At 37.0% G+C, this 22,911-nt stretch overlaps 3 protein-coding genes across 6 annotated transcripts in view; 1 reads left to right on the forward strand and 2 right to left on the reverse strand.

Annotated features, from left to right (window-relative positions):
• Positions 1–751: 751 nt before the first annotated feature.
• Positions 752–8,478, reverse strand: slc35b4 (solute carrier family 35 member B4). Its single transcript, XM_079858678.1, has 10 exons — positions 8,236–8,478; positions 8,036–8,149; positions 5,963–6,065; positions 5,834–5,883; positions 5,212–5,293; positions 5,028–5,088; positions 3,288–3,397; positions 3,133–3,208; positions 1,946–2,021; positions 752–1,835 (listed from the first exon to the last, which is right to left on the reverse strand). The coding sequence occupies exons 1-10, from the start codon at positions 8,310–8,312 to the stop codon at positions 1,589–1,591; spliced, it is 996 nt and encodes a 331-aa protein (XP_079714804.1). The 5' UTR covers positions 8,313–8,478; the 3' UTR covers positions 752–1,588.
• A 63-nt stretch (positions 8,479–8,541) lies between these two features.
• Positions 8,542–13,434, forward strand: golt1bb (golgi transport 1Bb). The gene is made up of 6 exons (XM_079858892.1): positions 8,542–8,624; positions 8,704–8,847; positions 10,286–10,377; positions 10,522–10,700; positions 13,057–13,138; positions 13,256–13,434. Exons 2-6 carry the CDS (start codon positions 8,823–8,825, stop codon positions 13,292–13,294), a joined length of 417 nt encoding a protein of 138 aa, XP_079715018.1. The 5' UTR covers positions 8,542–8,624; positions 8,704–8,822; the 3' UTR covers positions 13,295–13,434.
• Positions 13,435–14,133: 699 nt separating this feature from the next.
• ldhbb (lactate dehydrogenase Bb) overlaps positions 14,134–22,911 on the reverse strand; it is a 12,347-nt gene continuing 3,569 nt past the window's right edge. For all 4 annotated transcript variants that reach the window (XM_079858888.1, XM_079858890.1, XM_079858889.1 and 1 more), the window contains exons 3-8: positions 21,006–21,123; positions 20,656–20,829; positions 19,001–19,174; positions 18,264–18,381; positions 16,846–16,969; positions 14,134–15,356 (exon numbers count right to left, since the gene is read on the reverse strand). In XM_079858888.1, coding sequence (XP_079715014.1) covers positions 15,189–15,356; positions 16,846–16,969; positions 18,264–18,381; positions 19,001–19,174; positions 20,656–20,829; positions 21,006–21,123 — 876 coding nt within the window. In that variant the 3' untranslated portion in view covers positions 14,134–15,188. The remainder of the gene's footprint in view (positions 15,357–16,845; positions 16,970–18,263; positions 18,382–19,000; positions 19,175–20,655; positions 20,830–21,005; positions 21,124–22,911) is intronic.

Consider the following 22,911-nt stretch of genomic DNA (forward strand, 5'->3'; position numbering starts at 1 on the left):
AATATAATGTAAATCCATATTTATATACACACACACACACACACATATATGAAGAGTTCAGATGCAAAAGCCTCTAAGTGCCATCTAAAATTTTCTCCTAGAATGATCATTTTTATAAAGCTTGTATATTTAAGTTCAGTAATTTCACTTAATTGACAAATAATAGGTAATTTGCATTGCAATTTAAGTGAAATTATTGAACTTAAATATACGAGCTTGATAAAAATGATCATTCTAGAAGAACATTTCAGATGGCACTTAGAGGCTTTTGCATCTGAACTCTTCATATATTCATATATCATATATATATATAACTCTTCATATACACACACACACACGTGTATATATATATAGGCCTATTTTTTTTTATATAATTATGTACATTTATAACACTATACCTTGTATTATATTACCTTTGCATCAGATTACAAAATAAACTAATTAACGCTGCTATGAGGGTGTTTCTGTCAAATTGACATCTTTCTCTCTTCCGACTGTCGTTATCATTCTCTCTCTATTTTTTCCCCTTTTGAAAGTTGTGGAAAACACTACAGTGGAGTTTTTATTTTGCTATGTGAGCAAATGGGAACAAGAAAAATATATTAAATGTAGTCTCTCATGCAATTGGGGGCGTGGCTAATATATGTAAATAATACATGATGTGATTATTATTATTCATTATTATTCAAAATGGTAAAAACAAACTGTTTCTGTGTACTAAAAATGTAAATCATACACTTGAAAACTTTTTAGCGCAATCCCTCATTATTTTAATGTTACAATATTAATAATAACTCCATTAATTGTTGTATTTTGGTGGAATAATGCTGATTTTTTGTAAAGAATACTGTGGGTTCATGAGATCAACATTCAATAAAAAGCCTAGGTATTGATCCCTCAGACACATGGAGGTACAACGCTTTTAAAGCCAATAAAGAAGACAAAGATTTCCTTTAGTTTATGAGGTCTCTGTGTTAGCTGATAGAAAACAAAGTTTTTTTTACATAAAACCATGCAACATTACAAATTGTAGCCTCATGAACAACACTCATACAGTTTTGGCAGTCTTGTTTTCTACAGTATTGCTTTAGCTAACCCTAACGAAGCGCTAATGTCAAAACTGATATAATGACTACAGCTTAAAATGATTACAAAAATGTATTGCATTAAATTTTGTTGTCATATTTACTTTATTATTTTACACATGTAAGAGGGCCGACACATCCCGCTGACTTACCGAAACCGGGTGTGATTAAAAATCGTAAAATAAATAAATAATTGTTGTGGAAATTAATACATACTGGGTTCGCTGCAAGTCCTGAATGAAGTAGATCTATGTGAAGTAAATATGGTGGCAGGAACAAAAGGAGTGTCTATTTCTGCAAAAAACAATCTGAAACAGGTCAAGGATTGTGCAAGCTTACAGACGAATGCTCTAACAGACCTACACACACATCTGGCTCAAAAACAGCTCATAAAATTGGCCCAAACACACTTGTAGCTCTCATCCATTCACAGTAAATCAATGAAAAGTGACAACAAAACACACTCGCACAGAACTAAAGAGGTATTGCAACTCCTGTACAGTTTACTCTGCCTTCTTCTGGGCTTTCTCTCCTTTCATTGCCACACGAATGCTGGACCACACTTCTGTGTAGAGCAGCGTTCCCAGGAACACCACGGCCGTTCCCACCCAATGCCAGGCTGTGAAGGGATTACTGAAGTACAGGATGGAAATAATGAGGCTCAGAAACTTGCGCAGTGTCACCACCAGAGTGACCGTGAGCGAGGCACACTCTGTGGTCAGGATGAAGACGCCGCGGATACACACATATCTGAGAAACCTGGATAAGGACGATATACGCATTCATGCAATTATGATTCTACAGTCCTGTCCAATAAAGCCCATAAACAACATGTTAATTTGACAAATATGAAAGGATACTGGGTGATGACGTTCATCAGCAGGTAAAACCACATGACTGGCATAGACTGACCAATCACAGGGACTTCCACTGGAGCTTTGAGAGAAAGTCATCGGTTTGTCATTTCCAAAGGCTTATATTCACAGAAATAAACAGTTTTATTCGGTAAGGATGCATTTAATTTATCAAAAGTGACAGTAATGTAAAGTAAACGATTTCTATTTTAAATAAATGCTGTTCTTTTGAACTTTCTATTCACCAAAGAATACTGAAAAAAAAAATTTGTATCACAGTTTCCATACAAATATTAAGCAGCAAAAACTGTTTTCAACATTGATGACAATAAAAAAATCTAAAGGATCATGTGACACTGAAGACTAATGATGCTGAAAATTCAGCTTTGATCACAGGAATAAATTACATTTTAAAGTATATTAAAAAAGAGAACCATTATTTTAAATTGTAATAATATTTCATAATATTACTGGGTTTTTTTTTTTTTTTTTTTTTTAACTGCAGGCTTGATGAGCATAAGAGACTTCTTTCAAAAACATTAAAAATAGTAATGTTTCCAAACTTTTGACTGGTACTGTATTCAAATAGAAAACAATTATTTTAGAGTTTTTTTTTTTTTTTTACTGTATTTTTGATCAAATAAATGCAGCCTTGGTGAGCAGAAGAAACTTCTTTAAAATTTTTTTATTTTTTTTAAACACACCAACCCTAACTTCTTGAACGGTAGTATATAGAGATGAGGACTAATTTACTAAGGCCATGTTACTTTACACCTGGTATTAAGATGCGTTTGGACGCTCTTAATGGACATTCCCATTTTAGCTTCAAACTACTTTAAACTTCTTCAAACTTTCTGGTTCGGCTTTCTCAAGCCAACTTAAAGTTTGTCTCAACAAACTTGTTTTTCTAGTAAATTTATCTTCAAACTAAACCTAAAAAATGTTACTCATTAGATCAGTAGACGGAGAGAAGACGGTCTGTTTGAACACATGAGTGTTTACACTACGAAAGCAATCCGGTCGAATGTGTTTTCAACACCTCTGGAAGTGTCGAAAGTGGACAAGCTCAAAGCGTTTTAGACCCTGTTTACACTTGTATTTAGTGTCGTCTACATGTGATCCGATCGACCAGAGCGCTTCTTAATACCAGGAGTAAACAGGGCCTAAATGACTCCCTGTTGAATGAGACTCACAGCTCTGGCTGAAGAGCACGGCGTGTTTGTAGATGTCCGTTGACAGCAGGAGGAACCCTGGTAACGGCAGACAGTGCTGAAATAAAGGCCGAGAAATTAGACTTTATCCCACAAACTCATATATGACAGCATCATATGTTCAGTCAGGGACTCACATTGTAGAACAGAGCCTCCTTCGAGTGTTTTCCATACTTCTTGTACAGAGTTTCCTGGAAAATCCCCATTCTTGCAGACATCAGCAAGGCGAACGTCAGCATGGCGATACCTGAAACACAACAACACTAATTTAATGGAATATCTTGCTTACGTGACTGGTTATGGGTAATCTAAAATAAAAAATAAAGTTCAGAAGGATTTCACTTCTCACATTTACTCTATAACTGTTTTAGGGTTCAGAATAGCATACTAACACACTCCTGATACTATTTTAGCAGTATGCAGTATATACACGATGGGTAAGATATTGTAATGATTGTAAAGCTGAATTTTCAGCATCATTACTCCAGTCTTCAGTGTCACATGATCCTTCAGAAATCACTCTAATATGCTGATTTGCTGCTCGAGAAACATTTCTGATTATTATCAATGTTGAAAACAGTTGTGTTGCTTCATATTTTTGTGGAAACCGTGATACATTTTATTTTTCAGGATTCTTTGCTGAATAGAAAGTTCAAAAGAACAGCATTTATATTAAATAGACATCTTTTGTAACATTATAAATGTCTTTACTGTCACTTTTGATCATTTTAATGCATCCTAACAGTATAAAAGTGTAATTTTCTCTCTCTCTCTCATATTATATATATATATATATATATATATATATACAGTACAGGCCAAAAGTTTGGAAACATTACGTTTTGTAATATTTTTGAAAGAAGTCTCTAATGCTTATCAAGGCTGCGTTTAAAAATACAGAAAAAAACCAGTAATATTGTGAAATATTATTACAACTTAAAATAATAGTTTTATATTTGAATATACTTTAAAAAATAATTTATTCTTGTGATGCAAAGCTGAATTTTCAGCATCATTACTCCAGTCTTCAGTGTCACATGTGACATCCAGTCTATCACATGATCCTTCAGAAATCACTCTAATATTCTGAGTTATTATGAGTGTTGGAAACAGTTCTGCTGCCTAATATATTTGATGAATAAAAGGTTAAAAAGAACTGCATTTATTCAAAATAAAAAAATATTCTCTAATAATATAAATCTTCACTATCACTTTTTATCAATTTAACACATCCTTGCTGAATAAAAGTATTGATTTATTTCAAAAAAAGAAAGAAAAAAAATGACTGACCCCAAATTACTGACCAGTAGTGTATATTGTTGTTACAAAAGATTTTTATTTTTAAAACATTTGCTTCTTTTTTTTTATTTATTTTTTTTAAACTTTTTATTCATCAAAGTATCCTAAAAAAGTATCACAGGTTATGAAACAATATTAAGCAGCAGAACTGTTTCCAACTTTGATAATGAATCCTCATATTAGAGTGATTTCTGAAGGATCATGTGATAGACTGGAGTAATGATCCTGAAAATTCAGCTTTGCATCACAGAAATAAATGATCATTTTAAGTATAATAAATTGAAAACCAATTATTTTAAATTGTAATAATATATCACAATATTACATTTTTTTCTGTATTTTTGATCAAATAAATGCAGGCTTGATGAGCAGAAGAAACTTCTTTCAAAAACATTAAAAATAGTAATGTGTCCAAACTTCTGACCTGTACTGTATATAAATGCTGACCCAAACTGAACGGTCCTGTGCAAATCTTACCGTATGAAACATTCAACATTCTACTAATAATGTGGATACAACCATTTTAAATGCTTATTTTTAGTAATGCCAAAACATTGAATGTGCAGTGAGGATATTACCCAGAAGCCAATGCATGAAGGCATAAACACCATCTTCCTCTGTGGCCCCTTTCTCAACACTCTACATAAGGATCAAACCTGATGTATTAGGTGCAGATAAAATGTGAAATAAAACATTGAAATGCAAGTATGTTGTGCCTTTTATAATATGAAACAAGTACAAACACAGTATTTTACAACTCACCACTTGTTTGGCCGACATAATAGTGCATATGAAAATGCCCAGAGACACCAGCGCGATGGACAGATATTTACTCATCGAATATCTGTAAAGTAATAATGTGACTGAACAATAAACTAAAAGTTCAAGAGGACCTATTATGCACTTTCACAAAGTCTTGATTTAGATTTAATTTTCCAAATATTCTCCATTGTTGCGGCTCCTCTCTTCCCAGTCTGTCAGTAACGCTCTGTTTAGTTCCTGTCTCTATGAAGCCCCTCCTTCTGAAAGCACACTGTGCTCTGATTGGTCAGCTGGATCAGTGTGTTGTGATTGGTCAGTGTTTGGGAAATGTCCCGCCCCTTACCATAACCTTCAGTTTCAACACACTCCTAACTAACTCAACCAGGCCCCGCCCCTTTATTCTGCGTATTAATTATTATAATGAGGAATATTGTGACGTGTTTGTTCCCGGAAGAAACTCAAGACTACAATGAGTTCAGAAACACTGACACTGATATAGAGAAGAACTCCCGCTGGAGGGACTTTGTAACTTTGAACATTACACATTAAAGAAAGCTGAACATATAAAAAGACATAATAGGTCCTCTTTCAGTAATGATTTTGTGCATGATCTTCAGCATACCTTTTCTTCAAGATGACAATACCGAGAATCATGTTTGCTATTAAAGATCCCTGTGAACAAAACGAGAGGTTAGAAAGATCTATAAGGCACAGTCCAAAGCAATGAATGAATGAAACGAATGACACTCACTGATCTGAAGATCATATGCAGTGGCATGGCGATGTTAAAGTTCAGGGCGTAGTTATTGATAACGCTGACGGTAAAGAACATAGTCACCATGATCACGTAGTTACTGCAAAAGAAGAGGGACATTGAAAGTCATGAAAGACAGCGACGTTAAGCTGTGGCTTCTGATGGACAAGAGGGAAAATCAATGCTGAATGTAAATGCATCTAACCATATGAGCATCCATACAATATTTTGCTGCAAATTCATGTTACTTGGCAAAATTATGCAGATTCCAACATGAACAGATTTGCATGACATGCCCTCATACAGAAAAAAATAAAACATTAATTAAACGTATAAATTGCAATGCTTAACTAAGGTAATTTTTATTTATTTTACAGATGCCCACCTGAAGTACAAAATCTGTCCTGAAGCAAAACCAGTTAAGAACCACTGAATGTAAGAGATGTGTCTTATCTGTGTCTGTGATTCTAGATTTAGCACAAAGACTGTAACATAAGTCGTCTTGCTGAGGTTCGAAACTGCACGACTATGTTTGGAATGCAATACGAGTATAACGCCGGAGTTTTCAAACTGGAGTCCAGGGAGTGACAGGAGGCACGTGGAAAAGTCCAGTATTTTTTTTTGTTTTTTTTAATAAATAAATAACTAAATGAGAATAAAATAAATAATAAAAATAAAATAAATACATTAGATATAAAAAATATATAAAAATATAAATCAATAAATATAAAAATAAATAATAAAAATCTGTCAATTATTATTAAATATTTTTTTTGTGTATAAACTGGGTGTTTATAAAAGATATTTTAAGATGGGCTCTCTCACATAATCATATTTGGGGGCCAATGGCATCTAAAATATTGAAAACCCCTGGTTTAACGTACACTATGCAGTACAGTACATTAGCTTTCAAGTATATGAAACATGCAGTATGCTATATTGTTGTCACAACACCACATTCAGCAAGTGGTATCCAGTTTTCATATCTGATATTCGATGCAAATATGAGTTACACTTTATTTTAAGGTGACGTAGTTACATTGTACTTACTCAAATAAGTAATATTAATTAACTACATGTACTTACTATAGAGTTGCGGTTAGGGTTAGGGTTGGGTTTAGGGTTAGTTCCTTGTAATTATGCATCATTTACTGTTACTACTATAGTAAGTACATGTAGTAACTCATGTCACCTTAAAATAAAGTGTTACCCAAATATGTACACCATGAAAAAGCATGCACACTGAATATATATATATTAGGGCTGTCAAACGATTAATCGTGATTAATCGCATCCAAAATAAAAGTTTGTTTTTATGTCTGTGTACGGAGTATAATTATTTTCTATATATAAATACACACACATGCATGTATATATTTAAGAAAATGTGTTATTTATATATAAAATATTTATATATAATATAAATTATATATAATATAAATATATATACACAGTATATACATGCAAATATTTCTTAAATATATACATGCATGTGTGTGTATTTATATGTAGAAAATAATTATACACCGTTACACACACATGTATTATGTAAAAACAAACTTTTATTTTGGATGCGATTAATCGCGATTAATCGTTTGACAGCCCTAACATATATATATATATATATATATATATATATATATATATATATATATATATATATTTACACACATATACATATACATAATGTTCACAGCACTGATCTGTCAAAGCTCTCTGAACTGAGCTTTGACTTGCAAACCGCCTGTATCAGTGACAAAGCAAGGCGTTCACCTTTCACCTATAATAATATAATAATTAATAATGGTAAACTGCCTTTTACCACCTCGTTCAACAAGCAAAACTGGTTGTTTCAGTAAAAATGCATTTTTTTGTAAAAATGAATGAATGAATGAATGAATGCACAATTGCACATATAACATAATGGAATGGGAATCAGGCAAATCATTCGACATTCACCTATAATGGTCAATGGATTTTCACTGTCTACTTATCTAGTCTGAGAAGCCAAAAGCAAATGATTAGAATTAAAATGCACGTTTGTACATGCAACATGTATAAATTATTAACCTGAGGGGTATGTGTGGCTTTTTGCGTCCAAAGTTTGTCTCAAAGATGAACCCCTCCAGTGCGATGAAGGCAAACTGGGCAAATGTGACAATATTTCCACATCCTGGGAAATCCCTGTAAAATATGAGATTTAAAGAAGTGAGCTGCATATCAGAAATGACTGACACTGAATGATCATAAATGAGAGAAATGCAACTCACCTAACCAAAAGTTCCAAAAACACAACATTGCTGCAGCAACCAACAAACACCAAACTGGTCGCAAACAGCGTATTCATTGTTAAAGGCTAAAATTAAACACTTATTTCAGCAGATATTTCAGCTTTACACTAATCCGGATGCTGGCATTGTGCATAATACATTTGTAAATGTTCCTGCACTTCAATGAACACGTCTCCCGACTAGCGACAGACATGCGTTCCTGCTTCCCACCTCCTCTTGTGGGATTTGTAGTTTTTTGTCTCTAATTCAGAATGCATCCGGGTACGAATGAAAACTACATTTCCCAGCATCACAAACGGAAGCGAGTAGGTTTATTCAAACGAACAAACTTTGCCAGTATTTACGTTGGAGTTGCATAATCGCGAGAGGTAGTAATAAAATAGCTTTTAAATAAAATAAAGTAAATAATAATGATAATACTATAAACTATGTAAAAAAAATTTGCAGCGCGTCTCTGCGTCATTTCAGGCTTTTAAAGTATCTCTACGTGTTTCCGGTGTCGTGGCGATCACACACAGAACAGTTTTACTCTTCAGTCAGTAAAGCAGCTGATACACAACACAAACATGATTTCATTATCGGATTCACAGAGTAAGTCAAATTTACTGTATGTTTGCGTTATGTTAATCGTGATAGAAATAGTGAAAATGCGGCTTTAAAGCTGGAAATGTTCTTAAAGAGATGAAAGGGAATGAATGAGGATAGACGGCCTGGCCTCTAACAGTACAATCAAATATAGTCAAACTCTTAAAAATTAATGAAGTTCGGCGATGCCATGGTAATAGCACTGCCATTATGGTTTTATTGATTTATTTAAAAAAGGGAAAGTGTACATTAATAAACATTCATGCATGCAAATGTACCCAAATAAGCCCGAAGGCTAGTGTAATGTACTATAGTATGTAAATATGGTAATCATTAGATTTATATACCATATTATACTGTTGCTGTTCTATGGTATTACATCTATCTATCTATCTATCTATCTATCTATCTATCTATCATCTGTCTATCTATCTATCATCTGTCTATCTATCTATCATCTATGTCTGTCTATATATCATCTGTCTGTCTGTCTATCTATCTATCATCTATGTCTGTCTATCTATCTATCATCTATGTCTGTCTATCTATCTATCTATCTATCTATCTATCATCTATGTCTGTCTATATATCGTCTGTCTGTCTGTCTGTCTGTCTGTCTGTCTGTCTATCTATCATCTGTCTGTCTATCTATCCTATGTCTGTCTATCTATCTATCATCTATGTCTGTCTATCTATCCTATGTCTGTCTATCTATCTATCTATCTATCATCTATGTCTGTCTGTCTATCTATCTATCTATCTATCATCTATATCTATCTATCTATCATCTATGTCTGTCTGTCTATCTATCTATCTATGTCTGTCTATCATCTGTCTATCTATCTATCGTCTATCTATCTATCTATCGTCTATCTATCTATCTATCGTCTATCTATCTATCTATCTATCTATCTATCTATCTATCTATCTATCATCTATGTCTGTCTATATATCATCTGTCTGTCTATCTATCTGTCTATCTATCTATCTGTCTATCTATCTATCATCTATATCTATCTATCTATCTATCTATCTATCTGTCTGTCTATCTATCATCTATATCTATCTATCTATTATCTATGTCTATCCATCTATCTATCTATCTATCTATCTATCTATCTATCTATCTATCTATCTATCTATCTATGTCTATCTATCATCTGTCTGTCTATGTATGATAGATAGATATATTACCATGGCATTCTCTGAACAAGTGCTGTGGTGTACTATGCAAATACCATGGTAAATGGTCAATTAAATCTTTTCCAAAGCATAAAAAAGAAAAAGTGTAATACAATTGCAAGTTGTACAACAGTATTACTTGTATTCTTGAAGTACTTAATGTTAATTTCTGCAACCTCTCAAATATGCCTCATTTGCATGCAGTAACTCTCTACAGATTTGTAATTCAGCACTAATGAAGTCTGTTCTTGTGTTTGGCCAGAGATCGGGATGGGGCTGACGGGTTTCGGCGTGTTTTTCCTCTTCTTCGGAATGATTCTGTTCTTTGATAAAGCACTCTTGGCCATAGGAAATGTGAGTGTGTGCTTTAGCATGGAAACAAAGTTGTGTGTTTGAATGGAGTAAAATGTGATGTGAATGCTCAGATTTGTGTTATGAAATGAAACCCTCCTTGAACTGAACATGGATGTCTGTGTGTGTGTCTGTGTGTGTCTGTAGATCTTGTTCGTTGCAGGTCTCTCATTTGTTATCGGGCTGGAACGGACTTTCAGGTTCTTCTTCCAGCGGCATAAAATGAAAGCCACCGGTTTCTTCCTGGGAGGTGTTTTCGTGGTGCTCATCGGATGGCCGATTGTAGGCGTAGTTTTGGAGGTCTATGGATTTTTCCTTCTTTTCCGGTGAGTTTTGTTGTTGTTGCTGTTTTATTCACAAACCCTGACAGGGTGGTTTTGCATGACCATAAAGGGGTTTATTTTTATTTATTTAAAGCTACACTATGTAACTTGTTTGGTTCAAGATTAACAGATTTAACAAACAAACAAAAAAAGATATGGATGACATGTCTCCACTTGTTTTGACTATAGAAAATGTCACCAAAACATCCCAGAAAGGTTGTTACTGATTACATAAGTCGGAGCCAAAGTCACTCACTGGTATCAAGGTCCCGCCCATAGACCTTATTCACAGCAGCGCCATCTTTGATTTTTAATGGGAAGGAAAGCGAGGCTGTGAGGGATAGACGTACATCTCTTCGGTGGGTTGTACTGTTATTTCATGTATCGTGTCGTTGACGAAACACTGCAAAAATATCTTTCCAAGAAATATACAGACAACATGAGTTGTGGAAAATTTTTAACCCCTTAACGCCTACTGTCGCGAATTTGCAACAAACCCCTTCCATTCAGACTGCAGGCGAGATAGCGTGTGTTTTCCCCCAATGCCTGTTTGTGCACATTCGATACATACCTAGGAACCTTTTGCACGCACTGGTTTCTCGTAGGAGCGGTCGGAGTGGGAACTACATCCGGTTCACGGAAGCTAATATTTTGGTTTGCAAAATCCGCATATCAAGGGCGCAAATGTGGAGAAATTGCCCAAAATGAGTTAAGTTGTGCTAAGATAAAAATATGTACCAGCTTATTGATTGCTTCTATAGCTATGTTATTCATATAGACTTCATGTGACGAATATTTTTTACGTACTTTGTAGATTTCGGTTTGTAGCAAATTCGCGACATTCGTCCATAACGGCTGGATTGGGCTATTATAATAATGCTGTATTTAGATGGTTTCAGCCAAAAAAAATTTTTTTTTTTTTTTTTTTTTTCACAAAAAATAGCATGTTAGGATATAACACTATAAGAATATATAATGTATGCACTGGAGAAACAAGGAAAGAGTTAAACAGAGTGTAACATGGAATGTATAAAACTTCTGTAAATGTTAGGGAGTAGGAGAGTGTTTTGTTTCTTGCTGTTGTCAAGATTCATTAATTTGTCAATTAAAGTTTATAAGTTCTAATAATTTTGTGCCATGAATAAAATCAACATACCTGAGATGGGAAAATGTGTTTTATTAATTTTACCATTTTGTAAAAAAAATTACCCTAAATGCCTGTTGTCGCTAATTTGCAACATACCTAAATTTATATCTATTCTATATGGTATAGACAAATTAACAATCTCAACTTAATTTAGCATCAGCTTGGAGCCAGAAACACACATAATACATTTTTTTATTTAATTGTAAATAAATTCAGGCGTAAAGGGTTAATGATCTTGCTTTTACAGTGGATACAAATGAAAACACGTCAAGTCTATCCCTCACAGCCTCGTTTTTATACCTGTCATGGCGCTGCTCTGAATAAGGTCTATACTCCCACTCCTGCGGACTCGATCGCAAGCACAGCTGTCAATCATGATGTTACGCCACGTTTTTATAGCATATTTTATAGCAACTACCTAAAATGACAAAAAAAAACATCCAGGGGAAAAATATTATTTTAAGTGTAATTAAATTTTTTAGTTTGGCTCACGTCCCATTTGATTACATGGAGAGGGTGGGTTTTATGAGCTATACTGCAGCCAGCCACCAGGGGGCGATCAATGCTTTAGCTGCACTTTTCAGGACGTTTGCATTTGCAGCACACCTGGTTGTAACGCATATCTGACCAATGTGTGTATTATCCAGCCTAAATAATACGTGAGATTAAAAAAAAGTGTTTAACAAAGCGTTGTATATTGGAAAGAGCATGCCAAAAAGTCCCCGGATGCGAAGTGTGGCTCCACACTCTTAACGGCTAATATTACCCACAACCCATTGCGCTTTGGAGGAGGATTCGGTTCAGAACTACAAACACTAATTTATTATGCGATTTTATGATGTGTTTGTATGTCTTAAAGCTTGTATACTCTTCTGCTACACACTCAAAAGTATGTACTTTTTCCTTCACAAAATGAGGGCGTAGTGTAAGTAGTTCGCAAACAAGAACAAATGTAGGGCGGGGCTTGACTTTGTCCATGGGGAACTGATTGGATGGTTGTGGTTTGCTATTGGTCGATCTCATGTGAGTGACAGGTTGCCCCGCCCTCACGCCAGTAAACGAGTGAGAGGAAGTTATTTTGAATGATTGATTGTGAGGGCACATTAATTTGTCAAATAATTATGTGCATGGATAAATCATTTATAATAAATACTGGTTTTATGGTGAATTTTAAGAATACTTGATTTTAATTGCATCTCCATCTGTTTTCAGGGGCTTTTTCCCAGTAGCGATTGGCTTTATTAGGCGGGTGCCTATTCTGGGATCTTTACTGAACCTTCCTGGTATCAGTGGAGTAAGTCAACCACAGTTCACCCGACTCTTGTCACTGGTTTGGTATTTTGCGCTTGCATGACAGAAATCCTGTCAAATGATTCATTTTGACGATTGTGTTTGTGTGTTTCTCTTTCAGCTAGTGGATAAAGTCGGCGAGAGCAACACTATGGTATAACGGTCAACGGTTTAGTTTTCTATGAGTGGCTCTTATTTATATTTGTCATGATGTGCTTCGGGCTCGGCGTCTTGCTGGCCGACCTCTCTGAACCACAGATCAGATTTTTGATATTTTACCTGTGAAGAAGTTTGTGTTTTTTCTGGGACTGATAACCAAACCAAGTCAGGCGCTGTCATTGTTGCTGCATCACGCGTCTCCCTCCAGGGGGCGACGGGGACCACCGACTGCACCCCGAAACGACGACAAGTGAACAATGAAGAAATCACTGGGTTCTGAATAAAGTCGTTACTGTTTTTAAAAAAATAATGTTTTTTTACGTGCCAACTGGTTTGTCTCGCTCTTTTTAATCATCAACATCGTGAGGCTAATTTGGACGTTTTCCACATGAGCTCCACCTAGTGGAGCGGAGACTGTTTCATCTCTTCGTGCTCACCAGGAAATTCAGCAACCTGCGTGATATGCTGTTACGATACATGACTGACTTGTTTAAGTATTTGTACATACTTGAAATGTGAGACTAATATACATTTTTACCGACAAAGATTCTGTTTAATAAATGGATTAAATCCTTGATGGTCCAGCTGACATCACATTTAAAGCCTTATACAAGTGCAAACATTACACAAAGTGTATATATTTGTAGCATTTGCCTTACATATTGCACTTACATTAGTGCATACATTGAGTAGTTCCTGTAACCAACAGTCATTTGGATGAGCAACCATGTCAATCAAAAGTTTGGACACACCTACTTATTCTTTATGCCTATTTTTCATATTTTGTGATCAAAAGTGAGAAATGAAAACTCTCATATTTGAGTTTTTTTCTTTGTCTGAATTCCAGTTCTTCTTACCCTGTCAGGGCATGCATCAACCATCTCGAAATGCATCATGGGAGGTTTTTAAACCTGACCGCTTGATGCTTTTCCTTCACAATCTGCTCCAATGCATTTTATTTAGTAAGGCAAATCAAATGTTGACAAAATTTATATTTGTTTACAAAGCTAATTTGAAGCATTTGAGCATAAACCTTTGAATCAAAAGGTTTTTAAACATCAATCCAGTAAATTGTACCCAAACTTTTGACTTGTAGCGTATAATATTTGCTATATTTCACCATAAGCTTTCAGACACCAAGATCTGTTCTACACAGTCATGTGTTTCTGATTATTTTAAGTATGTAAATTCAGACCCATAAATCATTTGATAGTACGATTTATACACTGTCCGGCCAAAAAAACAACAAGTCGCTAAATATGCAAATGCTTAAGAGTGTGTGATTGGATCATTATTGCAGTGATTATTATGTTTCTAGCATGTTTGGCATCAGTTTTTCTAAAGTTGATGATTTTTCCATCACGAGGTGCATCAGTTTTTGGTCCAGATCTTGTGTTATTGTCAATGCAAGAGTCCACCGCTGTGTAAAGTCTCCTCCAGCACATCCCAGAGACTCAGTGAACGTAAGATCTGGACTCAGAGGAGACGATTCATGTGTGAAAATGATTCTTCATGCTCAAAATCTCACAATCTGAGCCTGAGGAATCTGGACATTGTCATCCTAGAAGAAGGCCATAATGTGTCTTCATACATGGTTGTTTAAGAGATGAAAAGCTACACACTCCATCAATTAGAGTTAGAGGAACTATTGCCAAACATGCTGGAAACATAATAATCAGTGCAATAATGATCCAATCACAGACTCTTAAGCATTTGCATATTTAAATCCAAACACAGACTTATTTTTAGCCGGGCAGTGCATGTTTGCATTACTTAATACTAGGATATTTAAAAAAAAATCTTATGCAACACCTCTAGTGAACCGCTCACACGGGAAGCAGTGATCAAACATCGGACGCTGTGAATAAAAGCTCTCGGTCGTGAGTTAGCGAGCGTCACAGGTCTTTCAGGTCTTTCTGGATGTGCCACAGCATGTCTGCGCTCTTCTTCAGCTGCGAGACCTCGTCGCTGGTCAGACTCATGTTGACCACACTGCCCACTCCAGCGCTGTTCAACACACACGGCAGGCTCAGGAACACCTCGTCCCCGATCCCGTACATGCCCTGCAACACACATCTGCGTTCAGGCCTGGAAATGGGTTTCATCACTGGTTTAATGTAGGATATTAAATGAGGTTAAAAACGTAGGTTTGGGAGGAGCCTAAACATTCAGTCCTGTCAATCATCATTACGAGCGTACTATATGTAACCCTGGACCACAAAACCAGTCACAAGTCGCACTGGTATATTTGTGGCAATAGCCAACAATACATTGTATGGATCAAAATTATCCATTTTTCTTTTATGCCAAAAATCATTAGGATATTAAGTAAAGATCATGTTCCATGAAGATATTTTGTACATTTCCTACCGTAAATATATAAAACATTTATTTTTGTGAGTGAATGCAGCACAATCGCCAACATAAATGGAGAACTTTAAAGGAGATTTTCTCAATGTTTTGATTTTCAGATTCCAGATTTTCAATAGTTGTTTCTCGGACAAATATTGTCCTATCATAACAAGCCATACATCAATGAAAGCTTATTTATTCAGGTACAACCTCAGTTTCAAAGAATTGACCCATGTGACTGGTTTTGTGGTCCAGGGTCACATAAGCAGCATGAGGGTGAGTACCCACCGCACGGCTGAATGGGCAGGAGAACTAGTGTAAGGGTTATGAACTGTCATGAATTACTCACCCTCATGTCGTTCCAAACCCGTAAGACTTTTGAGTCGAGTCTCTTCAGAAAATTTGGCCTAAACCACTAAATTCATATGGATTAGTTTTACGATCTACTTTTTGAAGCGTCAAAGTGGTAGTGTAAAAGTGTCAATAGAGGGACAGAAACCTCTCAGATTTCATGAACGAAAGTCTTACTGGTTTGGAACGACATGAGGGAGAGTAATTAATGACAGAATTAAACATTTTTGGGTGAAGTATCTCTTTGATGTCAGTATGACAACATGCCCCACTATAGCATGAACTTGTTTTTGGGAAAATGGTGGAAATTTTTAATAGGTTTTTCTGTGGTCAAGACTTTAGAGGTTGTGTCTTTACACAGTGAGCAACATTTACTGGATTAATGTGTGATAACTAGCTACTTACAAGCAATCATATTATCACAAGCATTATAATTGTCTAATAATGTTATATTGTCTAATATAACTATACATGTCTGGTAACACTTTATTTTACAGTGTCCTTGTTACATGTTACATGTACTTACCATAGTATTAACAGTAAATTGTGCATAATTACATGCAACTAACCCTCAACCAAACCCTAACCCTACCCTAACCCTATAGTAAGTACATGTAGTTGCTTAATATTACTCAGTACTTAAAAATATAATTACACTGTAACAATGACACCTTAAAATAAAGTGTCTTTACTGTCACTTGATCAATTGAATGTGTCCTTTCTGAATAAAAGTATTATTTCCTTTTCTGTTTTCTTTTCTTTTTAACTCAAACTCTAACAGACCCTGAAGTGTTGAACATTAGTGTGTGTGTGTGTGTTATATGTAGGGTTCAGTAACCCTGTCCTGACCTTCACCATGGTGGAGACAGGATGGACTCGGTTCAGGTTCTTCATCAGACTCTCGCTCAGGTCGGCCACGCTCAAGCCGATGGCCCAGTTAGTGTAACCTTTCAGTCGGATCACCTCATAGGCACTGCGGAGAACACATCAATAAAGAGCAGTGCGTACTCATTTCTGTCTTAAATTTAAAGGGGACATATCATGCTAAATCCACTTTTTTAGCCCTTAAATGCATTTTGTTGTATATTTGGAGTGTTTAGAAGAACAGAAAAGTTGAAATTATTCTCTTCAGGTGCTTCGTTGATATCTTTATATTCTGTTTTGGCCTTATTTTTCAACCTGTTCCGATTTTTCTGTTATCTATGACGTTTTGTGAACTATTACGTCACAGTATTTGCAGCGGAACTGCCAAATAAGGACATTGACTTCCAGCCCAACACTTCGACCAATCCGCCATTTTTATTTCTCGTTGTGATTTTGTAGTCCAAGCTAAAAGATGCAGAAGTTACGAGAGGGTAAGTTAAAATGTTCGGTTGTTGGATGTAGTAACCCACACGCTTCATTACACCGTCTAGTGTAGATGAACTGCCGCGCTTGTGACAGGGCGCATGTTTAACTGAAAGAACGAGCAGAGAGAGAGAGACCCGGTCGCGCACGCACTCTCTCTCTCTTCGGAGCCAGGCGAAAGTGTAAACAAGACTCCGTCTCCAAACTAGACGCTGTCTTGCTCTCTCTCCCTCGCACATATTAATCAAAATAAATCGACACGGTGGTAAAAGGTCGGAAGACCAAAGTTTCATGTGTAAATACAGTAACACACCATTGCGATACATCCATATGAAGACGTTGTTCTGCAGGTTCGTCGTCTTCATTTTCATCTCGCTCCGGCTCCGACTCTGGCTCGAACATGTAAGGCTGGCTGGACAAGTCTTCCGTTGTTGACATTTTGTTAATAACGTGTGAATAAAAAGTTTCTGTGCCGCTAGATAATCGTATCTCTGCTAACAAAAATGGCCGAACGGGGTGGAGTTGAACCGAGTGTCACCTGGAGAGGGGGCGGGGTATGAAGTGTCTCAATTGTATTTAAAGAGACCGCACCAAAACGAGTTGCTCTCAGACGCACATCAGAAAAGGGGCCTGTGGAGCTATAATAATGAGGAATTCAGACCCAAGCATTGCAGTTCAGCTTTATATAGACTACAAATGTATGATTTACATGTAAAAAGGAACGATTTAAAAGCATGATATGTCTCCTTTAACCAAACTGAATTATAAAGTGTATTTATTTGTGAGATAACGAGACACAACACTGAATCAATCATGTCACGTGATCACAGTGTTGCATACGTTTTTAATGTTTATTGTTCCTTTCGCATACTAACTCATTAATTAGGACTAATATCTAAGAGACGAACTCATTGACGTACCTGTCCACGACCTTCTTGTGCGTTTCTTTCCAGTTCTCTCTGTCCGTGTCTTTGCCGATATCAGGATTGAGTTTCTGCAGACTGACTCCTGCCACGTTAGTGCCGCTCCAAACAGGAACTGCAAAACAAACACACGAGTTCTTCAGTGATATTACATGTTCAGAATTTGATGGCAAATATTTATGGTTTTATTTTATTTTATGTTTATTGGTAATTAATAGAATGTATTTTATAAACACATAACATTTTACAAGTAATATAATTATATTATTACATATGTATAATTTATTATTATTCATATTATTTAAATCTTGAATAATAAATATTAATAATTATTTTAACAACTACTATTTTATTATTTATTATATTAATTAGTATTTATGCTAATAATGCATAAGAATTATAATTATTTTAATATTTTTATTATACATAATCCTAATATATTTTATTAATGATTAATTACATAATTTATATTTTTTATAATTAATGCAAATTATATTTATTTCAATATTTTATTATTTATATTTTATAATGATTATTATTTTTAATATATTTTATTATTCATTATTATTTATTTATAATTTAATATTATAATTTAATTTATATTTTATATAATTAAATAAACAAATATTTATACAAATACTGTACAGTATAAATGTATTTTATATAATAGTAATATAAATATCTTTACTAATATATTCTCACACACACACACACACTGGTCTGTATCGCCTCACCGCTGGAGTCTCCGTGTTCTCCCAGTATCCACCCGCTGAAGCTGCTGGGATGGATGCCCAGCCTCTCGGCCATCAGGAACCGGAAGCGAGCCGAGTCCAGGTTTGTCCCGCTGCCGATGACGCGGTGCTTCGGGAGGCCGCTCAGCTTCCAGGTCACGTACGTCAGAACATCCACTGCAGCAGAAACACTGTTAGAAACGCAAGTAAAGTGTGGTGTGTGTGACAGAGAGAGAGTGTGTGTGTGACTGAGAGAGTGAGTGTGTGTGACCGAGAGAGTGAGTGTGTGTGACTGAGAGAGTGAGTGTGTGTGACTGTGTGTGACCGAGAGAGTGAGTGTGTGTGACCGAGAGAGAGTGTAAGTGTGTGACAGAGTGGGTGTGTGTGATAGTGAGAGTGAGAGTGCGAGTGTGTGACAGAGAGAGTGTAAGTGTGTGACAGAGAGTGTGTGTGATAGTGAGAGTGCGAGTGTGTGACAGAGAGAGTGTAAGTGTGTGACAGAGAGTGTGTGTGTGTGTGAGAGTGAGAGTGTGTGACAGAGAGTGTGTGTGTGTGTGAGAGTGAGAGTGTGTGACAGAGAGAGTGTAAGTGTGTGACAGAGAGTGTGTGTGTGTGAGAGTGAGAGTGAGAGTGTGTGACAGAGAGAGTGTAAGTGTGTGACAGAGAGTGTGTGTGTGAGAGTGAGAGTGTGAGTGTGTGACAGAGAGTGTGTGTGTGAGAGTGAGAGTGTGAGTGTGTGACAGAGAGAGTGTGTGTGAGAGTGAGAGTGTGAGTGTGTGACAGAGAGTGTGTGTGTGATAGTGAGAGTGTAAGTGTGTGACAGAGAGTGTGTGTGTGTGTGACAGAGAGTGTGTGTGAGAGTGAGAGTGTAAGTGTGTGACAGAGAGTGTGTGTGTGTGTGTGTGTGTGTGTGAGTGTGTGTGTGTGAGAGTGAGAGTGTAAGTGTGTGACAGAGAGTGTGTGTGTGATAGTGAGAGTGAGAGTGTGAGTATGTGACAGAGAGTATGTGTGTGATAGTGAGAGTGTGAGTGTGTGACAGAGAGTGTGTGTGTGTGTGTGTGTGTGTGTGTGTGTGTGTGATAGTGAGAGTGTAAGTGTGTGACAGAGTGGGTGTGTGTGATAGTGAGAGTGTGAGTATGTGACAGAGTGTGTGTGTGTGATAGTGAGAGTGATAGTGTGAGTGTGAGTATGTGACAGAGAGTGTGTGTGTGTGATAGTGAGAGTGTAAGTGTGTGACAGAGTGTGTGTGATAGTGAGAGTGATAGTCTGAGTGTGAGTATGTGACAGAGAGTGTGTGTGTGATAGTGAGAGTGTGTGACAGAGAGTGTGTGTGTGATAGTGAGATTGAGAGTGTGAGTATGTGACAGAGAGTATGTGTGTGATAGTGAGAGTGTGAGTGTGTGACAGAGAGTGTGTGTGTGTGTGTGTGTGTGTGTGTGTGTGTGTGTGTGTGATAGTGAGATTGTGAATATGTGACAGAGAGAGTGTGTGTGTGTGTGTGTGTGTGTGTGTGTGTGTGTGTGTGTGTGTGATAGTGAGAGTGTGAGTGTGTGATAGTGAGATTGAGAGCGTGAGTATGTGACAGAGAGTGTGTGTGTGTGTGTGTGTGTGTGTGTGTGTGTGTGTGTGTGTGTGTGTGTGTGTGTGTGTGTGTGTACCTGGGTTGGACACCACGATGAGGATGCAGTTGGGACTGTATCTGACGATCTGAGGGATGATGTGTTTGAAGATGTTGACGTTCCTCTGCACCAGATTGAGTCTGCTCTCTCCCTCCTGCTGTCGCACGCCCGCCGTCACCACCACCACACGAGAGTTGGCCGTCACAGAGTAATCTGAGGAACAAAACAGTTCACTCTCTTTTAAAACAAACCACTCAACCATATCGTAACATAATACAAAACATATCAACAACTGCTTAGCAACACCCTGGCAACCACCAGCATCATAGTGGCGACTCTGCATGAGTGAGGAACACTGAGGAGTCGAGGTGACAGAGGAAGTGCGCTACCTTTGCTTGAGACGATCTTGGGTGTCTTTAAGAAGAGACTTCCATGCTGTAAGTCCATCATCTCCCCCTTGAGTTTGTCCTCGACCACGTCCACCAGCGCCAGCTCGTCCGCCAGCTCCTGCACACACACACACACACACAACATTCAACAAATAACATATACTCATACTACACACAAGTATGTACTTGATTTTAAAATACATTTTTAAAACACTGACTTTTTTAGGCACAATGATAGATAGAAACAGAAGTATATTATATATATATACAGTGAGGAAAATAAGTATTTGAACACCCTGCTATTTTGCAAGTTCTCCCACTTAGAAATCATGGAGGGGTCTGAAATTGTCATGGTAGGTGCATGTCCACTGTGAGAGACATAATCTAAAAAAAAAATCCAAAAATCACAATATATGATTTTTTAACTATTTATTTGTATGATACAGCTGCAAATAAGTATTTGAACACCTGAGAAAATCAATGTTAATATTTGGTACAGTAGCCTTTGTTTGCAATTACAGAGGTCAAACGTTTCCTGTAGTTTTTCACCAGGTTTGCACACACTGCAGGAGGGATTTTGGCCCACTCCTCCACACAGATCTTCTCTAGATCAGTCAGGTTTCTGGGCTGTCGCTGAGAAACACGGAGTTTGAGCTCCCTCCAAAGATTCTCTATTGGGTTTAGGTCTGGAGACTGGCTAGGCCACGCCAGAACCTTGATATGCTTCTTACAGAGCCACTCCTTGGTTATCCTGGCTGTGTGCTTCGGGTCATTGTCATGTTGGAAGACCCAGCCTTGACCCATCTTCAATGCTCTAACTGAGGGAAGGAGGTTGTTCCCCAAAATCTCGCATTACATGGCCCCGGTCATCCTCTCCTTAATACAGTGCAGTCGCCCTGTCCCATGTGCAGAAAAACACCCCCAAAGCATGATGCTACCACCCCCATGCTTCACAGTAGGGATGGTGTTCTTGGGATGGTACTCATCATTCTTCTTCCTCCAAACACGTTTAGTGGAATTATGACCAATTTTGGTCTCATCTGACCACATGACTTTCTCCCAAGACTCCTCTGGATCATCCAAATGGTCATTGGCAAACTTAAGACGGGCCTTGACATGTGCTGGTTTAAGCAGGGGAACCTTCCGTGCCATGCATGATTTCAAACCATGACGTCTTAGTGTATTACCAACAGTAACGGTGTAACGGTGGTCCCAGCTCTTTTCAGGTCATTGACCAGCTCCTCCCGTGTAGTTCTGGGCTGATTTCTCACCTTTCTTAGGATCATTGAGACCCCACGAGGTGAGATCTTGCATGGAGCCCCAGTCCGAGGGAGATTGACAGTCATGTTTAGCTTCTTCCATTTTCTAATGATTGCTCCAACAGTGGACCTTTTTTCACCAAGCTGCTTGGCAATTTCCCCGTAGCCCTTTCCAGCCTTGTGGAGGTGTACAATTTTGTCTCTAGTGTCTTTGGACAGCTCTTTGGTCTTGGCCATGTTAGTAGTTGGATTCTTACTGATTGTATGGGGTGGACAGGTGTCTTTATGCAGCTAACGACCTCAAACAGGTGCATCTAATTTAGGATAATAAATGGAGTGGAGGTGGACATTTTAAAGGCAGACTAACAGGTCTTTGAGGGTCAGAATTCTAGCTGATAGACAGGTGTTCAAATACTTATTTGCAGCTGTTCCATACAAATAAATAGTTAAAAAATCATACATTGTGATCACCTACGATGACAATTTCAGACCCCTCCATGATTTCCAAGTGGGAGAACTTGCAAAATAGCAGGTTGTTCAAATACTTATTTTCCTCACTGTATGTATATATATATATATATATATATATATATATATATATATATATATTTATCAATGTCAATGTCACATCATTGGCCAATACAGGC

Source organism: Squalius cephalus (genome assembly GCF_949319135.1).
Source record: "Squalius cephalus genome assembly, chromosome: 23".
NCBI classification, from domain to species: domain Eukaryota; kingdom Metazoa; phylum Chordata; class Actinopteri; order Cypriniformes; family Leuciscidae; genus Squalius; species Squalius cephalus.